The following is a 24246-nucleotide window of genomic DNA, read 5'->3' on the forward strand; positions in this document are numbered from 1 at the left end:
CTGCCATTTGGGGATTCATTCCCCAAATGCCCATGGTATCAGCGAGAGTGGGGCCAGGCTGAAGCCAGAAACAAGGAATTCCATCCAAGTCTCTCACGTGGGTGGCAGGGACCCTAGTGGCTGGTCATTAACTTCTGCCTCCTACTGATATTAGCAAGAAGCTGAAGTGGAAGTTGACTAGCCCAGTCTCCAGCTCATCCTCTGGGGTACAGGGTGTTGGCATCCCAAGCAGCAGCTTAACCCACTGCTCCACAATGCCCACCCCAGTTCAACTTTTAAGAGATATTTACTCCCGCATTTGCAGAGGATGATACTATGCCTCGATTTTCACTTAACTTGATTCCCCGGGCAATGAAGAAAAATCTAGTGAAAGATCAATATGAATAACAATTTTTTTTTCTTGAAAATAATAGTAGTAAGTAGCAGGGTAATGCTATGCCTCAAACTACCTTGTTAGTAATACAAAATATGTATCTTGTAGACTTCAGACATGTGGTTTGAGGAGAAACATGACATAAATAACAGAGGGAATCCTGAGAGAGTGATGGAGCCACAGTTTTCTGGCACTGTAGGGTGGATTCTTTTAAAAATAGAGTGACTCCCTTTGAATCTCTCCAGAGCCAATCCTGGTGATTGGTAATATTTAAGATAAATAATTTTGGTGTTCCTTAGACTGGATTTCAGTAAATGATCCAAAATATTACCTTAGGATAATAAAATATTTTGGCATAAAGCCATGGCTAGTCACTGTTAGATGCCTGGGATTTAAATTACTTGAGGCAATCTACTTGGATCGATAAAGCTAAGAGAAATTGAACTCCAACATTGATGCTTATCTGTGTATCCATAAATACGTCTACTAAAGCCATATACCAGATAACTGCAGCCTCAAATCTGTGTTGTCATCCTGTGAAAATTAAGGAGAAGACTTACATGGACCTTAATTTATTTAGCTCCAGTACTTTGGTGGTAATGAGTTTATAATTAGATAGTTTTAAAACAGGGAGATTCTCTCACACTCTGATTTTAACATGTTGTCTTGCTAAACTTGCCAGAAATGTTGTCTGCTCATTTGATTATATTTTTGGGTTTTTTGGTTTGTGTGTTTCTTTATCTACACAGTTTCATTAAATCAAAAAGGAGGTCCATTAACCATTGAAAAGACAGGGCTGATTTCCCACCTGAAGCTATCAGTCTCTTAAAGAAAATAAATCAAAATCTCTCCTGACAGAACACTGAGCGTTCTCTGTATAGCAAAGCATTGTTTTAGAAGGGTAAAGATCATCTCCACTCCATTTCTTCATAGCCTTCCAATCCTATTCATTCAGTCATGAAACTGACTGAAGAGGCTCTGTTTAGCATCAAAATAAAAAAATCGTAAAGTTCAGAAATATCCAGTTCAAGTAACAAAGTGAATGATAACTTACTAGTGCCAAGTTTAGAAAAATTAAGACCTACTTATCCTCCACTTTCTCTTTTAGTTATGTTAGTATATGGAAGATTCTTAAAGGTTGATTGAAAATAGATTTAAAATGTAACTTTACTTTAGTACAAAATTTCTTTTTGAAATCTATGCATAAGTTTTTTTTTAAAGATTTCATTTATTTATTTGAAAGGTAGAGCCACAGACAGATGTGCGTAAGTTTTTTAAAACTCTTATAAATGTGTCTTTTTAATGAGTGTTCTATTCCTTTTTTATAAGTTTATTACTTTTCATACTAATTTTAACATTTGGCCACATGCACTTCATATGTGGATACTATATACATACACATATATACTACTTTTCTTGAAAACAGAGATACTAATCTCATAAAGTGAGAGGTACATGATAATGATATAATGTGGGGAAAGATGGTTATATTGTCATGTACATGGTATGATTTGGTGAAGCAATATTTATAACTATATGCCAAATGATATGACATCCACATACTTTTTATACTCTGTATATTAATTATTACAAATAAGAGAAAACATATTTGTCTTTCTGCATCTGACATATGTCATTATACTGAACTCCAGTTCATGTATTTGGGTGCAAATTTCAGGATTTTATTCTTTTTATGGCTGAGTAATGTTCCATCATTGTATGTATACCACATTTTCTTAATCCAATCAGTTGATGTACATCTAGGTTGCTCCCATATTTTAGCTACTGTGAATTGAGCTACTATAAGCATGACAGTGCAAATATGTCATTCCTTTGCTGATTTCACTAGCTTTGGATATATTTCCAGCAGAGGCATAGCTGGGTCATATGGTTTATTGACTTTTAGAGGCATCTCCATACTGCTTCCCAAAATGGTTCTACCAATTTGCATTCCCACCAACAATATATTGGAGTACTCTTTTCTCCACAGTCTCACCAGCATGTGTTATTTTTTGAGTTTTGGATAATAGCCATTCTAACTAGAATGCAGGAGTACTTCAGGGTGGGTTTTATTTGCATTTCCTTTATGGCTAGTGATCCTAAGCATTTTTTCATGTGTCTGTTGGCCTTTTGTGTTTTATTCTTCAAAAAATGTGTCTCCATAACCAGTCCTCATTTCTTAACTGGATTGCTTGCTGTGTAGTTGTTGATTTTCTTAAGCTCCTTATATATTCTGGATATTAATCCTTTACCTAATAGATAACTTGCAGATATTTTCTCCCATTCTGTAGGTTGTCCTTTCAATTTGATTGTTAACAATTTGTTAATTGTTCCCTGTGCAAAACTTCTTAGGTTGATGTAATCCCATTTGTCTATTATTGTTTTTATTGACTATGATTTGAGGTCCTACCCAAGAACTCTTTGCCTAGGCCAGTGTTTTGCAGCATTTTCCCTCTATTTTCTTCTAGTAATTAGATGGTTTCATGTCTTAAGCTTAGATCCTTCATCCATTGTGAGTTGATGTTTTTTCCACAGGGTATAAGGGAAGGGTCTTGTTTAACACTTCTGCATGTGGAAATCCAATTATCCCAATATTCGTTTAAGAGACTGTCCTTTTTTCCAGGGAGTGATTTTAGCTCATTGATCAAAGATCAGCTTGTTGTAGATGCATGGGTTAATTTCTGGGACTTTGGTGTCTGTTCCTTGGTTTATATGCCTATTTTTATGCCAATACCAAACTGTGTTGATTATAATAGCCCTGTAGGATGTCTTTAAATCTGGTGTTATGATGCTTCTGACTTTGTTTTTATAGTTTCAGATTGTTTTGGCTTTTGGGGGCCTTGTGTTTCTATATGAATTTTAGCATTTGTTGCTCCTGTGAAGAATGTCTTTGAAATTTTGATGGCGATTGCATTCAATCTATAAATCACTTTGGAAAGTATGGACATTCTAATGATATTAATTCTTCCAATACATGAACAAGGAACGTTTCTCCATTTTATTGTGTCCTCTTCTATTTCTTTCATTAATGTTTTGTGATTTTCATTGTAGACCTTTTTCACATCTGTGGTTAAATGTATCCCAAGATATTTAATTTCTGTAGCTATTTTAAATGGGAATAATCTTTTAAGTTCTTCCTCAGCCAGAACATTATTGGTATATAAGAATGCTGTTGATTTTTGTGTGTTGATTTAATATCCTGCAACTTTGCCAAATTCTCTTATTTTGGTTCCTATACATAGAGAATCCATGTCTTTGCAAATAGGGACATTTTGACTTCCTCTTTTCTAATCTGTATCTCTTTCATTTCTTTTTCTTCTCTAATGGCCCGGCTAACATACATAGGGTTCATTTATTTATTTTGGACAGGCAGAGTGGACAGTGAGAGAGAGAGAGGCAGAAAGAAAGGTCTTCCTTTTCCATTGGTTCACCCCCCAATGGCTACTGCAGCTGGCACGCTGTGGCCGGCGCAACACGCTGATTTGAAGCAGCCAGGAGCCAGGTGCTTCTCCTGGTCTCCCATGTGGTGCAGGGCCCAAGCACTTGGGCCATCCTCCACTGCCTTCCCGGGCCACAGCGGAGAGCTGGACTGGAAGAGGAGTGACCAGGACAGAATCCAGCGCCCCAACTGGGACTAGAACCTGGTGTGCTGGCGCCGCAGGTGGAGGATTAGCCTATTGAGCCGTGGCACCAGCCATAGGTTTTTATAATAGGCATTTTCACAGACTTTTTGAAGACACCCTGTATACATGAATTTCACTTTTTTTCTCAGCAAAACAACCATTTTAATTCCATTTCCATGAACTTTTTGAAACGTTTTCATACATACAAATTCCTCTTAATTAATTATATTGAATAGGACTTTCATCTTCAAGTGACAAAAAACAAACTCATTTAATGAAAAGTTTTTTTTATTGTATCATTTACTGAGAAGTCAAGGGAATAGTGAAAGACTGAAGACAACCCCTCTCTCTGTCTCTTACATTTTCTAATAATTTCTGTCTCAATTTTGTTTTCCTGTGTATTCGATTTATCTTCAGGCAGTGTCTTCTCTTATATCTGCAGGAGCTAGTGTCTCCAGCAAAAATTGCAGTTTTTTGTAAACTCATATCTCTTTCTCTACTCCTAACCTGAGTATTAAAATAACTTGAGAAAAGCATAAGCACATTGATTGAAGTCAATTTAAATTTTCTTGATCTACTCTTTGCCTGTCTCTTCAACTTCTGCTTCTGCATTTGGTCTAGGTCAAACATCTCAAAGTACACATAGACAACCTCTAAAGATGTTGTGTGATTTTGTCCGTATGTACAATTTGTGGTGTTGTTTCTTTAAACTAAAATGTCCCAATATCTACCTTGGTGATTTCTAGATTTCTTCTAGGCATTCCAGATATAACTTAAGAATAATCTCCTTTATCAATCTTCCTTTCTTCCCATTATGATTGCCACTCTCTCACTCTTCTCTTATGATCTTCCACTTAATGCACCTCCATTTCAGAAACAATTTTACTATATTACTATTAAGGTGTATACATTACATCTGTCAATAAAGATAATCTTCTTAGAGGATGAAAAACAGTACTTTAGTTTTCTTCATACTCCCAAGCCTTATGCCACAATCTGAATGATGAATAAGTAATGAGTCAATGAATGATTTCATGGAGAATTTTATAGAAATGTTTCTAAACAAACCAGTATGTGTTTTTAAATTGAGATACCTTTCATAAATATTTTTCTACAAAAAAAACTTCAAATAAATCTGAGTTTATAAGCCTTATAAAATTTGTGACATTTAATGACTCTACTTTTAAGTACAAAACTATTTACCTCAAGCCACAATACATTTTATTAAGAAGCTGTAAGCTCAAATGCATAGATATGGTTACCTGTACACAAATACCCACTATTAATATCATGGAACATGTTGAATAGTATTTGAAATTGAACATGGTTCTGGATCAGTGATCCAGGGAATTTGTGAAATTTGTAAGGAAATCCTATTCTACACTGTATCTAAACTTTTAAAAGAAGGCTAAAACCTTTATGTATAAAGACATAAGAATTTCAGTTCCAAAAAAAAAGTTCTAAGATATCTCAACTGCCAGTATCAATATGAAATAATAGACAGTAACAAGCTAAATCCTTGATATTTAGAACGTTGACAGTAGTTCCAATTGTTTAAATGCTTCTGTCACTTTTTATTGTTATCTGCAATTTGTCAAATAAAGTCTACTTGTGGCAAGCCATCTTGACTGCTGAACCTGTTTAAAAAAAAGAGCCTATTTTTTTATTTTATTTTATTTTATTTTATTTTATTTTATTTTTTTGACAGGCAGAGTGGACAGTGAGAGAGAGAGACAGAGAGAAAGGTCTTCCTTTGCCGTTGGTTCACCCTCCAATGGCCGCCGCGGCTGGCGCGCTGCGGCCAGCGCACCGCGCTGATCCGATGGCAGGAGCCAGGAGCCAGGTGCTTTTCCTGGTCTCCCATGGGGTGCAGGGCCCAAGCACCTGGGCCATCCTCCACTGCACTCCCTGGCCACAGCAGAGAGCTGGCCTGGAAGAGGGGCAACCGGGACAGAATCCGGCGCCCCGACTGGGACTAGAACCTGGTGTGCCAGCGCCGCTAGGCGGAGGATTAGCCTAGTGAGCCGCGGCGCCGGCCTAGAGCCTATTTTTTTTAAAAAAGAAACTGTTTCATCATGCTGTACCAGCTACCTCTCTGTCAAATTGTAACAAACTCACATTTTCCAATTATCCTTATGCCACTCGACATTTTTGTCTGACAGGTAAATTGAGGTCATCATGACGAGTGAATCTGAAAACCATTGGTGTCCCAGTGTAGCTGCAGTTTGACATATAGAGTTGTACTCTGGAGAAGGGACAGAGTAGAAGAACAAGTCACAGCTGTGGAATCACTTTCTGAAAAAGTGTAATCCCTGATGAGAGTCTTGACTTCAACAGAAATGATCCATCGGCTATGTTTCCATTCAGCTGAGAATTCGCTAATTAGTTTACATGAGTTGAACATAGAATCTCTTCCTATTCTCTGTTTTACTTCTGATCTTAGAAGTATTTTTCCTATTGGTAAATGGCAGCAAATATTGAATGAGGGGTAAAAAGAGATGTTATTGCAATACCATGTTGATGATTTTTCCTTATTTACATCATCCAAAGCCTAGGCAGGGGTATTTAGGAAAATATTAATTCAAATTATTTCCTAATAATTTCAAGTAAACCTGCCAGTTTCCAAAATATAGATATACAAGGGATTATTTATGAATCTAAGATATGTTTAAGCATCAATATTGGTACATAAATCAAATTAGGATGCTTTTCTTTAGCTAGGGGCATTTTTTCCTTAAATCTATAATATATTGTTCATCTCTTCTTCATGAACAATATATATTTATTAATATTTATACTATAGAAGTACTTATGCTAATCTTGTTGTATATAAACTTGAAAGATACTGTCTCTGCCAGGAAGCTTTTAGTGTAGTTGAGGTATTCCAAAAACATTAATTCCTCAGAACAGACATTTATCTTAGCAATTAAGATTTTCATTAAGATACCCACATTCCAGATTGGAGTATCTAGTTTTACTTCCTGGCCCATGATTCCAGCTTCTTGTCAAAGCAGACCCTTGGAAGCAGTGGTGATAGTTCAGGTAGTTGGAGTCCTGCCACCCACATGAGAGACCTATATTGAGTTACTGGTTATTGTCTCCTGACCTTAGCCAAGCCCAGCCCAGATTTGCCATTCTGGGCATCTGGGGAGTGATCATAAGATAGAAACGCTCTCTCTCTCTCTCTCTCTCTCAAATAAATACATTAATAAAAAATTCTTAAAAACACATTTGGACACTATGAGAAACAATGACTTAATCATCCCTTGTCCTGACTGTCGAGGAACAACTTAATACTTTATCCCTTTTAGTATTTTTTTTTGTTCTAGTTAATACTATTGGTTGAACTCTGTAATTAACACACCATTATTCTTAGGTGTTTAAATGTAACTGAAAAGTGATCCCTGTTAAATATAAGAGTGGGAATAAGAGAGAGAGGAGATGTACAGTTTGCCACATGCTCAATCGGACTTCCCCCAAACGGTAGAGTTAGAAAACGTGCCTGGGGATTCCAATTCAATCCCATCAAGGTAGCATGTACCAATGCCATCTCACTAGTCAAAATGATCAGTTTCAGTTCACAATTGATCATAATGATCGGATTAAGAATCAAAGGGATCACATAAACAAGACTAGTGTCTGCTAATACTAACTGATAGAATTAAAAAGGAGAGAACGATCAAACATGGGAAGTGGGATACACAGCAGACTCATAGAATGGCAGATGTCCTAAACAGCACTCTGGCCTCAGAATCAGCCCTTAAGGCATTCAGATCTGGCGAAAAAGTCCTTGAGAGTATTTTTGGCATGGAAAGCCAAGACACTGTGGGGAAAAAAAAAAAAAAAAACAAACACCAAATGAAAGATCTCTGTGAGTGAGATCCCAGTGGAAAGAATGGGCCATCAAAGAAGGAGGTGCCTTTTTCTGAAGGGAGGAAAGAACTTCCACTTCGTCTAAGATTGGAGTTGGTGAATTCAAAAGGCTTCCATAGCCTTGGCAACTCGTGACAAGAGCCTAGGGTGATTACTGACGCCATAAATGAGCATCAGTTGTTAGATCAACAACAGGAGTCACTGTGCACTTACTCCCCATGTAGGATCTCTGTCCTTAATGTGTTGTACAATGTGAATCAATGGTATAACTAGTACTCAAATAGTACTTTACACTTTGTGTTTCTGTGTGGGTGCAAACTGTTGAAATCTTTACTTAATATATACTAAACTGATCTTCTGTATATAAAGATAATTGAAAACGAATCTTGATGTGAATGGTATGGGAGAGGGAGTAGGAGATGGGAGGGTTGCGAGTGGGAGGGAAGTTATGGGGGGCGGGGGAAGCCATTGTAATCCAAAAGCTGTACTTTGGAAATTTATATTTATTAAATAAAAGTTTAAAAAAAAACACATTTATCTGGCTGAAAAGCCCATGAGAATATTTCAGGCATGGAAAGCCAAGACACTCTGGCAAAAAAAAAAAAAAAAAAAAAATTTGACCTAAATGAAAGATCTCAGCAAGTGGAAAGAACAGGTCTTCAAAGAAGGAGGTACCTTTCTCTGAAGGGAGGAGAGAACTTCCACTTTGACTATGACCTTGTCTAAATAAGAGTCGGAGAACTCAAAAGGCTTCCATAGCCTTGGAAACTCATGACTGGAGCATAGGGAGATTACTGATGCCATAAACAGGAGTGTCAATTTGTAAAGTCAACAACAGGAGTCACTGTGCACTTACTCCTCATGTAGGATCTCTGTCCTTAATGTGCTATACATTGAGATTTAATGCTATAACTAGTACTCAAACAGTATTTTTCACCTTGTGTTTCTATGTGGGTGCAAACTGTTGAAATCTTTACTTAATGTATACTAAACTTATCTTCTGTATATATAGAAAATTGAAAAAAAAAAACACATTTAGAGCAGAGTGCCTAACACACTGCAAGTAACTAGACAGTTTCCATAGGACTTCTACTTAAAAGCAAATCACTGAAACTGTCAGGAAATTACCATTTTTCTTATTTGAAATTTTTACCCAGGGGCCATATTTTGGAAAGAAATGTTTTTCCAATCATGTATACATGAACTCCTGCCCTTTTAAATAAAATATTTGGACATAGTATTTTTAATTGACCTTAGATGATTATGTTAATGTGTTGAATTATTATATAGTAACTTCTCCAGTACTTCTTGAGTCTTGAAGTGCTTATGGATCTTAAACTTCCTTGCTTCCGACACATGTACATTTTGGAATATTATATCAGATATTTAGTTTCTCCATATCTTGTGAGTGTGCCTTACAGTATGCACTTCTACAACTTTCTCCCTTTTTCATGGCCAACCCATCCACCTGGTTTCTAATGCATGATTATTATACCATTTTGTAAGCTTGGACATCAGTAAACATGCATTAAATAAAAGTGATGTGAGGCATCACAGCTCTTTTGTGGAGTAAACTATGCATTCTTAGGATGTGAACATCATCTGTTAGAGGTCTTTTTAGAGGGTCTTTATCTTTTTGTTTACTTACTGTTGCTCAGTGCATTTCATGTAATTGCGACTGCCATTTAGCTGATTTCAAATAAATGTGACAAGATGTATTCCTGAACTAAGAAATAGGGGTGAGAATTGGAGAGAATGGGGATGAATGTAAGAAATACTTAAAAGGTAGATGTGGCAGTAATGATGATCATCCTGAAGGCAAAGAAGAGAATTATATGAGGGCAATGTCCAAAGTTCTATGCCTGGATATCTCAAAGAATGGTGCCCCCCACCTGGAAGAGATGGCTTTCTCACCTAGGTAATGGGGAGAAATCTAAGTATTTTAAATCATTATTTTGAAAAATCATGATCTGTCCACATAATGTGGAATGGAAGAGATACTGTAGAAAGGCAACCTAATAGAAAATGATAAAACTAGTCTAGTCATGTAAGGTTAAAACCATACATTGTGCTGTGTCTGTGGTAATGAAGACTATCCTGGAGCAATTGTTTGGCCCTGTGGTTGCAACACAGGTTGGGTTGCCAATATCCCATGTCAGGGTGCCTGAATTTGATATCCAACTCTGGCTCCTCACTCCAATTTCCTGATAATGTATACCACAAGAAGCAATAGGTGATGGCTCAAGTAATTGGGCCCCAGCCACTCACATGGGAGACCTAGAATGAGTTGCCAGCTCCCACCTTCAGCACCAGCTCAGCTCTAGACGTGGGCATTTAAGAAGTAAACCAGTAGTTGAAAGGTATCTCTCTCTCTCTCTCTCTCTCTCTCTCTCTGCTCACACACACTCACACATACACACACACACAAACAACCACACACACAAATAAATAAAAGATATGTAAGACATTATGAAAAAATCGACTCTAGTTCAAATTGTAGGAAGAGACAAAATAAAAAACAATATGCTTTCAAATCCATGTGGCTTAAACAATATCATCTAAAGTGCTGCAAGGTTATGTTTGTCTAGGAGAAACATTTTCTTGGCTTTCGTTATGTAACTCATTCTCTTTTGTCTCTATGAGCATGTGGTGCTGAGATTATGCAGATTAATTACCTTCCATTATATATTCCTAGGGGTGTGTGTGTATTGGGAGTGTGTGTGTGTGTGTGTGTGTATTTGGATATTTCATTCTCATAAGGGTAAGCCAATCCTGATTGCAATATATGACCTGAAAGGAGATTTTTCTGTATTAGCTATCAGCAAACCTTAAAATTAATTTGCTGATTGCTACCAACCCATTATGTCCAAATTTCTGTTGTGCTAAAAAAAAGTCATTTTGATTAGATGATGAAGAAAATTTATTTCACTGGACAGCATTTTTGAAAAACATTTTATTCAAAAAGTCATGTAACTGCTATCTTCAATAACTTTAAAAATATGCTCATAACAGAAAAGAGTTAACATTAAAAAGCTATCACACAGAATACAAATATCAGATTTTACTTTGAAATGTAAATATAAACTAGAATAATCTTGATTACAGGGAGACAAAAATCATATGCTTCAATAAAAGAAAATACTTCAGTTAAAAATAGACAAATTGCTATTCTCTCACACTTTCCCAAAGACATGGAATCTATTTCTTTAAGTATTTGGATTCCAAATAAAGAACCTCACATTTTCCTTTTTAAAAATAGGTAAAGCTAAAGCAAACCTCATTTCATAATGTCATTCCAACTTATGCCAAACACTGGCTAGCTGCTGAATGTTAGCTCAGTAACAATTTTGCAACCCTTTTTGTATAATTGCTTCCTCTTAAGGAAGTGTACGTCTCTCCAAACCATAAAATGAAATGTTTCATTTTAATATACCTGTTTTTTCTAAGAATACAACCTCATTCCATTACACAAAGGAACATTTCCAATCAGCTGGTTACAAATAAATTTCATTTCTTATCATGGATTTCATTGTGGTTCTTTTTAAGGACAAGTTTGCTCTGTATAGGTGCTACTTACATGAGTAAATTATAGGTACATTTTCTTCCTACAAAACTAATGAAAATTAAGCTTCTCCTCTGGTTCAAAAAAACGAATAGAGAATATTACAAACAACTTTCTGTAACAGAGGAATCTGGAGCCATATTGTCTGTGGTTTCATGGAATCCATCTGGTAGATAGCATGGTTTGTTTATCTAAGTGTCTATTTAAATGAATCAAGTCAATGAATGGCTCTTGCCAAGGAACATCTCTTCTTCTTCTTCCTCCTCCTTTTCCCAACACTTTATATCTTATATTTTCTGAACCTTCCTGTCAGCTGATTGATTTCTAGTAGCTGGTTTTTCTCTTCCAATGTCTTTCAGGTTCCCTTTTCTAACAGTAATTGTATTCATAATTTTTTAATCAGTGTCTGTCTTCCCCACTGAACTGGTTGTAAATACCTCATCACAGTAACTGTGTCTGTTTTATTCATCACTGCATCTCCAGTGTCTTCCTGAGTTCTGGCATGTAACAATTGCTCAATAAATATTTGTTGAAGGAACTACTAAGTTCTTAGCTCATATTTCTGAGCTCAGTCTACTCAGCCTGATAAAATGTAGGAGTCTGAATTCCTAGGAGCTCTTTTATTCTTGGAGACATTGTCTTTAAGTGTACAGAAGAACTGGATTTTTCTGATTAAATTAGAATTGAGTACACTCTCTTCTCTTACAATGTGTAGCTGCATTCAGGGTAAGTCTTCCTCAGGTATTAAGGGAAGGTAGGGATATGAGTTACTCCTAAATTAAGTGATTTTTTTTCTTACCAGAATCATCCAATACAAGTGAGCATTCACTTCATTTACTCAAAAGTATATTTATTTATTATTTTTAAATTTTTGTTATATACTTTTCATATATTTAATATATACAGATTTATCTATATATTTATATTTATTTATAGTGGCACTTCCTCCTCTACCCTCCCTTCCACCCACACTCCATCCCTTCCTCCCCCTCCCTCTCAGATTCCCACTCTAAATTTTTACAATGATCTATTTTCAGTATACTTAATGATCATATAGTTAACCCTACTCTAAGTAAGAGTTCAACAAATAGTATGAAGAGAAAGAAAACAAAACATCACAAAACACTGTTCCTCAATGGAAGAGACAAGGGCTATAAGCAATCATCAATTCTCAAAATGTCCATTTCATTCCAATATATTACATTTCAGGCACTCTATTAGTTATCTTGGATCAAGGAAAATATATGGTATCTGTATTTTTGAAATATACTTATTTCATTAAGTATAATGGTTTCCTGTTGCAACCATCTTGTTTCAAAAGACAGGATTTTTTTTTTTTTGCTGCTGAATAGTACTCCATAGTGTATATATCCCATAATTTGTTTATTCAGTAAACACTTGATAGACATCTGGGTTGATTCCGTATCTTAGCTACTGTGAATTGTGCTGCAATGAAATGGAGGTACAGATAACTTTCGTATACTGATTTCTTTGGTTTGGGTAAATTCCCAGGAGTGGGATGGCTGGATCATAATGTAGGTCTATATTCAGATTTCCGAGGTATCTCCATACTGTCCTCCACAGTGCTTGCACCAGTTTGCATTTCCACAAATAGTGGACCAGGGTACCTTTTTCCCCACATCCTCATCAGCATTTGTCATTTGTAGATGTATTTTTAGCCTTGCAGATCAAGCCCCATAGTTCCATAGGATTCACAACAAAGTACCATGAACAAGGTAATTTTAAAAAAACAGATCACAGTTCTGTCAGTCAAAGCATGCTCCCTCCAAAGAATTGAATAGAGAATCGTTCCTTGCTCCTTCTAGTTTCTGATGTCTCCAGATATTCTTTGGCTTTTGACTGAATAAGCTGGATTTACTGTATTTACATGGCCATCTGTCCTTTGTCCTCTCCTCTTCTGTCTCTTGTAAAGATACATCACCAGATTTGGGACAACCCAGTTAACTTAGGATGATCAAGATCCTTAGCCTGCCAATTCAGCCCAGTACAGATACCATAGTGAAGAACGTTCCTGTTTTGTGGAATTCACAGCCCAATTGAAAAGACAAATTAGAAAAAAGTTATTTCAGCAAAATATAATAACATTTTGTAGAAGTAGTTTTTAAGACTCTACAAGAAGGCCAGTGCCGTGGCTCACTAGGCTAATCCTCCACCTTGCGGCGCTGGCACACCGGGTTCTAGTCCCGGTCGGGGCGCCAGATTCTGTCCCAGTTGCCTCTCTTCCAGGCCAGCTCTCTGCTGTGGCCAGGGAGTGCAGTGGAGGATGGCCCAAGTACTTGGGCCCTGCACCCCATGGGAGACCAGGATAAGCACCTGGCTCCTGCCATCGGATCAGCGCGGTGCGCCAGCTGCAGCGCGCTGGCCACGGCGGCCATTGGAGGGTGAACCAACGGCAAAAGGAAGACCTTTCTCTCTGCCTGTCTCTCTCACTGTCCACTCCGCCTGTCAAAAAAAAAAAAGACTCTACAAGAATATCTGGAGACTTAACCAAATTTAAAACACAAAACAAAATGTTTCTCAAATGATGTGATGCTCAAGAAGGAAGAGTGGCTAGGAAGTGATCACTGGGTCATTCAAGGAACTGGGAGGAGGGAAATGCTGAGGTGAAGCTGGAGACTCATGCTAGAGCCATGTGTGGAGAGCTTTGTCATTCCCTTCTCAGCCTTTTGGCTAAGATCAAGTGTTGAGAGCTTTATTAACAAACTGAAAGGCTTTGTAGATTACTCGGGGATCAAGTCAGCGCTATGTGATGGATCAACAGTAGTATGTATGATAAATGACGAAGTTTTCCCTGTTGGGACCAAGAGCTGCAGACCAGGTCCTGAGCATCTCTCTCATTTCCATGTGGAAATTCTTGTTCTTTTGAATATTTTATTTTAGTCTTAATGAACAACATAATAATATAGTAAAATTTCTCTGAACAATTTTAATAAGAATATTTAATTTAAAATTATCACATTACCAATATGAAACTAAAATCCAGTTGTTCTAAGACAACTGATACAGCTGGGTCTTCTAGGTTCTCCTGATAGTAAAACTGGTGGTCTGGCCGGTGCCGTGGCTCACTAGGCTAATCCTCCGCCTGCAGCACTGGTACTCCGTGTTCTAGTCCCATTTGGGGTGCCGATTCTGTCCCAGTTGCTCCTCTTCCAGTCCAGCTCTCTGCTGTGGCCCGGGAGTGCAGTGGAGGATGGCCCAAGTGCTTGGGCCCTGCGCCCGTATAGAAGACCAGGGGGAAGCACCTGGCTCCTGGCTTCGGATCGGCTCAGCGCGACGGCCATGGCAGTCATCTGGGTGGTGAACCAATAGGAGGAAGACCTTTCTCTCTGTCTCTCTCACTGTCTAACTCTGCTTGTCAAAAAAAAAAAAAAACTGGTGGTTTAACATACTGGCATAGCATAGGCTGGGAGACAGGCAAAGGAAAGTTGGGTTAGCAACTTTCTTGTTTACATGTGTGACCTTAGGCAAGTAACACAACCACTTAAATTAGGAATCATAATGGTACTCCCTATCAAGACCATTGTAAAGAAATAAATTTAATAACGAATTGGAAGCTGTGTACATTGTGCCATACACATAGCTAAGCTACTGTTAAATACATAATGATTGTAGCTGATAAAGCTAATCATGTGCTTTATGTTTCTATAATGACACCAGCTCATTATTCATAGCATTTTACTCCCAGCAAAATACTGTGTCTCATTAAATATTATTTTCAAATGGCTTCCATATTTGTGTATTTTATTCTCCACAGAAAAGTATTTGGGATTCCTAATATAGAGGCTTAATAAACAATTTTACAGGCATATACATCTTTAAAATGTCACAACTTAATATACTGTTATCCAGTTAAAATCATAAAGTTCACAAATCAGTAATCACAAATATGCAAGAGAAGAAATATCAGTAAAGTTGTCATTTTACTAAGTATTTATTTACATTTTATTTAATCTGATTATCAAGAAGCACGCAATTATATCTTTTCCTCCATTTGTACTTTGAATATATTGTCTCAATAAATTGCTAACTACATGACTACTGTGAAAATATATGTTCCACACTCATAACTCTTGAACTACATATTCTACAAATACAACAGTTACCAAGTAAATATTGTTTTCTTTATAAATTCCATCTTTATCATCAAAAAGTTAATGTTGTTTTCCATAGTATCTATTTCTTACAGTTTGTTGTTCAATAATTTTCAACAAGAAAATGAGACATTTTAAAGCATAACATTAATTTTCATATCAGTACTATTTTGGAGATCAGGAAATCCAGTAAAGACCAAATAAAAATCTTCTGTATATCATTTGTTGGATAAAATGCAGCTATTTAACTTGTCTCTGCACAGATTATGAGCTGAAACTTGGCACTTTAATAGATTGCCTAAAAATATCTTGATTGAATCTTAGTGACTGAAATCTAATTCCAAGGTTTAATAAATTTCTCTTGCTGAAAGCTGAATATAAGTGACTTTTGTTTTTATTTACATTTCCATTTCTTGAAGAGCATCGTAAATGCTGTGACTGGTTTCTTACTGACTGCACAGTAGCATTTCAGGTCAATGTATTCTCCAGTAAGATGACATCTGGTAAGGATGCAATCACCATGAGTATATTGGCACATAATCTACTGCATACTTCATTCTCAAAAAAATCTACTTCCGTGGAAACCTTTGAGTATTCCAGTTTAATAAATTATTATTATGAGAATTATGGGCTTGCTTTACAGTTACATACTTTGATTCAATTTGGCCCCTATAACTGAAGAGATTAATGGATATTTATTTATAGTGATTAAAATAAAAAAAAAAAACAAGATTTATTCAAGTTAAGGGATACTAACGGGATTAATTGATGTAATATTTTAGAATATTGATGATTAACTGAATTATTACTCTAAGTTTCAGCATAAGAAAAAGAAATGAAAGAAAAATCCAGAAGCCTAAATTGTGGTTATAGCTCTCTGAGAGCTTTGGCGAGTTCCATAATTTGTTTGTGCTTTAATTTCCTTACTTCTATTAGTAAGCAAGTGCCCATCCCTTCTAATAAAAATAATGCTCAATTATATTTTCAATAATGCAGAATATGAAAAATGCTAAAGATTCAATCGAACTAATATTTTTTAAAAGATTCCACGAATCTTTTTTAAAAATTGAAGCTTGCAGCCCAGGCATTTTATAGATTGAATTTTGTCAATGAAAGAAGAATTATGTTGTTACTATATGTTATCTGGTCTTTTCTTTAAAGAAAGAAAGCTTTAAATGTCAGTTTTCCTATTACTGACAAACATCTTACCACCTACTATGTATACCCTTGGGCTGTCAAGGTGGGAATTTATAACTTTAATATTTGAACTAAGATCTATGAAATACAAAGAAGGTCACTCTCAAAAGGAATTACTAAATAGTCTTTGCATTCTGTGGACACAGACATCAAAACGCATGTAACGCATGGGTTTTCGGTCAGTTTTAAATTGGAAAAATATGAACAAGTATACATATCAGACAGAATCCTTTAGTCTGCCTGCTGATTTAATTTTGCAACACATACTTAATCTTAAAATGTGAGGTACTAGGAATGCATCGAGTTTATTGATATTTGTCAGAAAGAAGAAAGATTTCTGTTGTGGGTTACAACCTCAGCTGTGCAGCCTTAGGCAAAGCTCATTTATTTTAGGTTTGCATCCTGTATATCAAAATCTGTAGCAAAGGCCAAATATGTTAAGTTTCTTTGGTATCCACTACTATATTTTCAAGTATAAGAAGTCACCTTTAAAGTTCATAGAAAATACAATTTAAAAATGTTTTTATCATGCAAAAACTGTGAAAACCATGCATATTCTTTCATGATACAGATGCCTATGATCTTTTTGAAGACTCCTCATTACTAAGTTGTAGCATAATTTTGATAGTGCAATGACCAGGTTGATTCTAATATTGGATCTGTTTCAGCTTCTGACATGGCAGCAGAACAAGGGCAGATTCTCGTGATAGCCACAGCAGCTGTTGGGGGATTCACTCTTCTGGTCATCCTCACTTTGTTCTTCTTAATAACTGGAAGGTAACTGAAGCATACCAGTTTATTGCTGACATTTGAGAATAACCACAAATTTTATGCACCATGTATCCAAATATTTTTTCACTGTAACAAAACGCACTTAATAAAGACAGGGAACCTGGCATATTCTGCTTTGATAGTGAATTTTATATGACAACATAAACACTATCATTAGTTCCCCATATCAACAGATCCCCCTTTGTAGATACATTCAAAGACTGGATAGAAGTAGTTTGAAAGCTGTGCAGGATAAGTTCATTTTCAATAACCAAATTGTAAATTTTCTCTTTAGTATAATTAATTATACCTTGCAGATTTTTTTTCTTGGAAAATATATGATTCAGTGGAGAGACAGTTTATATAAAAACTCATAAATGTATTGTCATAGAAATGTGCTGTTTTAATCAATAAATGCTGAAACTATGCATACATCACTTGATTTTTTTAAGATCAGCATTTCTTCACCTTAGAATAATATGGATGAAAAATTTAAGTAGTAATAAATTTAACATGTAAAAGACCTAAACTGAAACCTGAGTAGCTTCAATGTTCTTCACACATCTAAACCTTAGTTTTTTATTTTTGCATACATTTGTAATAACAATACAATATAAAACCATCTATTTATTCTTAAATATACTATATGCAGTGATTAACATGAGCCAGGTACTGGCAATACAGAAATGTAAATGAAGTTAATATGTATGAAATTATTAAAAAGAATGTGTTATTTCTTTTTTAACCATTTATATTTGTCCACAACTTTTGTCAGACATCACAAATATCTACAGATAATTCCTACAAGGGGAAAAGTATTCTTTCTAGATAACAGAGGCACACAAGACCTCAAGAGTTTTCTTGATAAGCTGAGGCACACGTATTTTGCAAAATAGGAATGTCATGACTTAAAACTGCAGTAAGAACACCATCCATGCTGTCTTCAGCTGAAATACAATAATCCTACCAGAAAACCTGATCTCTGATAAGGAGCAAAAGGCACAATAGTTCAGTGAACTATGAGATAAAAGCCTTCAGGCACAGTAGTTCAGTGAACTATACATACCCTTTGTTCTACTTTTTTTTAATCTCTGCCTAGATAGTTATATTTATTCAAATTCATTTATAAATTACATGGGATGGTCATATATGAAATTATTATCTACAATTTTGATAGTTCACCAAAAGTTATAGATCAATAAATTTACAAGTACTTGAATGGCACTTAGTCAAGTCTGAGTCCTTGAGAAAATGCAACTGCTTTGGGAAGAGTGTAGCAGATTATCACAAATTTCCTTATACAGAACTTACCAAGGAAAATGAAATTTTAATTTGGTTGAATTGAAATGGTAACTTTGTTACTAAATTAATTTATAGGAGACACATTTACTCCTATGATTCTTAAAAGTTCCATGATTATAAACAGACACAGTAATAATACTCTTGGAATTATAGGAGAAAATCTAAGAGTCTGGTTCGGGGAGGGGGATTAATTGATAGAATGATACTAACTATAGTAACAAAAACAACATAGACATGAAAGAAATGCAGGAAATTATGATAAATCAACCCTAATAAAAGAACTGGTTGTGGGCACACTCTGCTGCCAGCATCAGTTGCTATTGCCCAGCCTTATCTGAGTTTCTCCCTGACTTCCAGAGCTCACCTCTAGTAGCTCTGTGCCACCATCTCAGCGCTGATACAACACACGGTTTATAGCTGAGAGAGAGAAAAAAAAAATGAAGACTGTGTAATTAACCTTTAGATGGAAGACAAAATGTTCGAGTTTACAGTCTACAAGTAACAAATACCACCTACAAAGACCTTAATGACTAGCAGGGATCAACTGGTTATGAAAACACAACCTAAAACCTAAACTCTCTGGTCCAGTGTTAAGTTTCCTTGTTGAAATGAGGTCACAATTCTTCCAAACCTATCCAGGACTCTTTTGCAAAGAGAGGGATTAGACGAAAACAACAAAGAAAGAAAATTTATTTAAGTGGATAAAAGTAGAACTTTTAGGTAGTAAAAAGTGGAATTCATAGAAACAAAAAATAGTATTTTTTGTGTAAAGTCACAATGTCATTTCAATTTCATTGAAAAAATCAAGTTACCAATACTTTGTTTTGTTACATGTTCAGCAATCTTATTAGGAAGATATTGTACAGAACAGGCCCTACAATATATTCATTGCCCTCTGTAATATAAATGCTGACAGTGCATTGTGAACTCAGGAACACTGATATATTGCTAATTCTGTATTTATCATGAAGTTGCACAGAGTTTAAAGTCAATTTCTCTGGAGCACAGGAAGTTTATTCTGCAATTAAAGTGCAATGCATCCTATAAGAAGATCAGAATTTCAAAGATACAAAATATGTCACATTAACTAAACTGTGATAATTGAGATAAGGATTAATTTTGATTCAGAAATACTTCTATACTTCATTTCGAAAGTTCCTTTGGAGAAGTTTGGGATACTTTCTTAAGTATAATTTCTTGTATCATCAGCATCATAATTATTGCCAATAGAAAAATATTCATCATGAAATTGAAATACTCAATGAAAATTGAAATTAAATGTTATTTGACTTAATAATAGTTTAACATATGACAAAACTGGATGCAGCTTATTAGTTTTATTTATATGCGTATCTAGCAGAATATGAGTTAAGACCTTATTTGCTCAGAGTATTTCAGTAAACAATGATTTAAAAAGCACACACACATGGGAAACCATTTCATAAGACATCAGAAAACATTGCCTCAACACATAAATATGCCAACCTTAAAAGAAAACATTTCAATCTTTGCAGGCTAAATAAATTTGGCCTAATAAACTTGAGAGATGAGCTTGGATGTTATCTTTATGTGGAATTCTTAGAGTAGAATATGAATACCACTTAAAAATAATTTAATTTTGAAGAAAAATATATGCTAAATTATTTCCAGCTCTCAATTTCTGTGTTTGACATTTTATATGGCATCAGAATCTGATTTAATATCCTACACAATGGAGAGAACAATTTCATTTACATAAGATTTTTTTTAAGCACTGTGATGGTGAAGCATTCATTTGAAGTTATTCTATGAGAACTGTAAAATATTTCTGAATCAATACTGAATTTACCATAAAATTTAAGGCAAAACCCACATTGAAAGATTGCATTGAGTACCACAGATGTATCTTAGCAGTTTGATGAACTATCAGATCCTCTGGATGTTGATGGATTTGTTCATGTTCGAGAAGTCATAGGCGCATGGTTATCTTAGAACATGCCTCCACCAGATTTCAAACATTTAAGGAGGATACCATCATTGAAAATGGAAGATATTTGTCTAAGTTTCTGAGATTCTGATTCAAAAGCATTTTTTCATTTTGACTTTGAATTTTTTTTACCAACTCTAGTATTAGAAGTGCAATGAGAAAAAAAGTCATGTTTATTGCTGATTATAAAATATTTTCTGAGTCCTATATTTTATATCAGTCTACAAGAAATCTTCTATGATATATTTTCACATGTTACAAAGATATTCTTAAAAGTTGTCTTTATGACAAGAATTTTGTCTATGGATAATACATATTTTAATTGGTGTTGATTATTATTCTGCGCAATTCTTATAAATTTCTGTTTACCTTTTTCAAAGGTGCCAATGGTACATAAAAGCCAAAATGAAGTCAGAAGAGAAGAGAAGAAACCAGCTACAGAATGGGCATTGTAAGTAATGCATTGAATGCCTTCCATTATCTTCTATTGTTCTGGCGCTTTAAGAATTCTTCTTAAACTTGTATCCATTGGGTTGAAAAAGAGAAAAAAATCACTTCCAACTTTTCAGCATTAAGGCTTTTCATCTGTTTTCTAGAAATCTGGAAATTGCACCTGCTTCTCATTAAATGACGTTACCTTTTTCCCAATTCTGCTTTTTGAAAAACAGAACAGACTGAATTTGCTAAATATACAAGTTTATAACTGATGATACAGGTATCTACCACTCACAATGGCTCCAGGACATGACTCAGATATTATTTACTAGAGCAATAGAAATATTAAGGAATATTTATTCCTTCATTTAAAGATACAACAAATCAATTTACAATTCATTAACACTACAAAAGAGTATCAGCTCTTTAACTCTTAGAATATGTATGAAATCCTTGGGATGACTGCAAGGTTATATTCATTTGATGGATCTCTCCCCAAGCAGGCTGTAATTACTACTATAGTTAGTTTGATAATTGCAACTCTCTCCTCCCCATGCCCACCACTACCTCCACCTACAAACTGCAAAGTATTTTGTCAATACGGTTTCTCTATCACAAGACACTGAATTAACAAGAATGGGATGCTCTCTAATTAACTGTGGTATAAAGATAATATGTACAGCAACGTGTTTGACTATTTAAATCCATCCTTTATTTCAAATTGAGCAAAAGAAATAAAGGACTTTTCAATTTGTATCACCCTCCAAGGGGGTAAAAAAAGGATTTAAGAAAGGCTATTATTAATTGAAAGTATGTTTTGACATTATTTCTAAGACTCACAAGGTTTCCTAGAAATTGGTGAAAGGATCGTCTACATTAGAGTCTTCCAACCTCACTCTCCAAGGTTCTGACTCAGATCCAGGTAGGATTCAGCATAATTCACTTTCAGCAAACTCTCCCAGATTGTCCTTTTGTACAGTAAATTCAAGTCTCACTGCACTGGCAGAGCTGAGAGATACAACACCTGGCATGGGATGACCTGAAAATACCTCAAACACATTTCAGAAATCTGTGTCCAGACACCTGGACAGATGACTTATGCTGGGCAATCTTAAGATTCACAGCAGGGCATTGAGTATTGAGATGCAGAGGAAAAAAATGTGCTCTTGAGGTATTTATTATCCCTTTTTCCAAGTAGCAGTTTAGCATAAACTAGACCAGATGGGCTCAGCAAGAAGCAATGAAAATAACTGGAGGCAGCCAAGGAAACAGAACATAGATAACAAACTTATGTTTAAGAAGACAGGGATAAGTTTAAATTAGTAACCAAATATTTAAAGTAGGAACTCAAATCTTATACTACACATATTATGTTTACAAGAAAAAAGTAATATTAACTAATTAATTTATTCTGTAGAAATGCATATCACCTTAAATAAGGGGCTTAAGGTTAAAATCATATATTAGTTAATAAATGATACTTGTTACCTGTGCCTAAAGTAACAAGATTATATATCCAGTATATTGCTACGAATACTAGGAGTTTACAGAACTCAGTCTGAAATCATAAATCCTACTGAAGTTATCAAATATAAATGGAATGCAAAGTAATTATCTGTTACCCTTTTTCCATCCTAAACATTGGAAAGTCTAGAAAAACAACATTTCAGGATCAGCATTAGGTACATATAAACCAAAAATAAGCTTTTCTGGTGCTATTTTGAGAAATACTAATTTTCTCATGGTTGCATATCTAGCACAAAGAAGACAGTAAATTAATAAAAGAAGGTAGTAGGATAGAAGAACTAATGAGGCAAATTATTAGTAGTAATGAGCATTTCATCACTTCATCTAAACTCACTACATTGTCTTTTTTTTCTTTAAAATTTTCTTAGGGCCAGCATCGTGGCACAGCAGGTTAAGCCGCTGCCTATGACACTGGTATCACATATGAGTGCCAGTTTGAGTCCTGGCTGCTCGCTTTCCAATCCAGCTCCCTGTTACTACATCTGGGAAGGCAACAAAAGATGGTCTAAGTCCTTGTTCCCCTGCTATTGATGTAGGAGACAAGAGTGGAGCTCCTGGATCCTGGTTTCAGCCTGGTGCAGCCCCAACTGTAACAGTTATTTAGGGAGTGAACCGTGTGTGTGTGTGTGTGTGTGTGTGTGTATCTGTGTCTGTGCCTTTATGTCTCTTCTTTCTCTCTCTCTCTCTCTCTCTCTCTCTCTCTCTTTCTCTGTCTCACTCTGGCTTTCAAATAAATAAATAAATAAATCTTTTAAAACAAGATGTTATTGTAAGAGTATGTTTCTGACAAATCCTGGACAATACTTAACTCTGGATATTATATGGCTTTCAGAATCTAAGAAGCAGCAAAACCAAATATCATCTACTCTGCCACAAATGTACCACTGGTCTTTTTTAATCCCTAATAACCCATATTTAGTAAAGCCTATTATATGCTTATTATCCATAAAATCATATCATAACATATATGGTAAGATACATAAGAAATCATCTCCTGGTCTCCAGGAGCTATCAGTCTAAAGTAGAAAACAGAAATCAATGAACAAAATAAAGAGATATTCAAAGGCAGTCTGTAACTTCTCCCTATTCTCACAAAAAAACATGCAACCATGAATTCATGCTTTCCAGTCACACCTGTCCAACATCTCAACTGCCTGTGGTCTATGAGCACTGACCCTGCCAGACAGAGTCCCAGCTGCAAGACCAATGACCACATTCTAGCCTTTGATTCCAGTCCTTCCCATCACGACAGACATGTCGGTCCTATAAGGTGCTGTGTGCTGTTTAGCCATGGAATCAACTATCTCAACATAGAAACGGGCTGTTTATATAGTGTCCTTCCCAGTCACTAAGCCATGGAGTCTGCTCTTTACTGCTTAAAACTTTCTGGAAAAGGAAAGATCACAGAACTGGAAAATGATTGCAGAAAATCCTGGTACCTACAGTAAAAGTCCAGGAGAGGCTTTAAGGGGCTTGTTTAGAGGAAAGTCTATGCCTCATTCTCC

The 24246-nt window shown here is 35.6% G+C and overlaps 1 protein-coding gene across 5 annotated transcripts in view; it reads left to right on the forward strand.

The window, feature by feature from the left end:
* EPHA6 (EPH receptor A6) overlaps nucleotides 1-24246 on the forward strand; it is a 1031027-nt gene that overhangs the window by 743766 nt on the left and 263015 nt on the right. For all 5 annotated transcript variants that reach the window (XM_051859384.3, XM_051859387.3, XM_051859383.3 and 2 more), the window contains 2 exons: nucleotides 17409-17517; nucleotides 21160-21230. In XM_051859384.3, coding sequence (XP_051715344.3) covers nucleotides 17409-17517; nucleotides 21160-21230 — 180 coding nt within the window. The remainder of the gene's footprint in view (nucleotides 1-17408; nucleotides 17518-21159; nucleotides 21231-24246) is intronic.

This window comes from Oryctolagus cuniculus, chromosome 4, assembly GCF_051225735.1.
Source record: "Oryctolagus cuniculus isolate XC-2025 breed Fujian yellow rabbit chromosome 4, ASM5122573v1, whole genome shotgun sequence".
NCBI lineage: Eukaryota > Metazoa > Chordata > Mammalia > Lagomorpha > Leporidae > Oryctolagus > Oryctolagus cuniculus.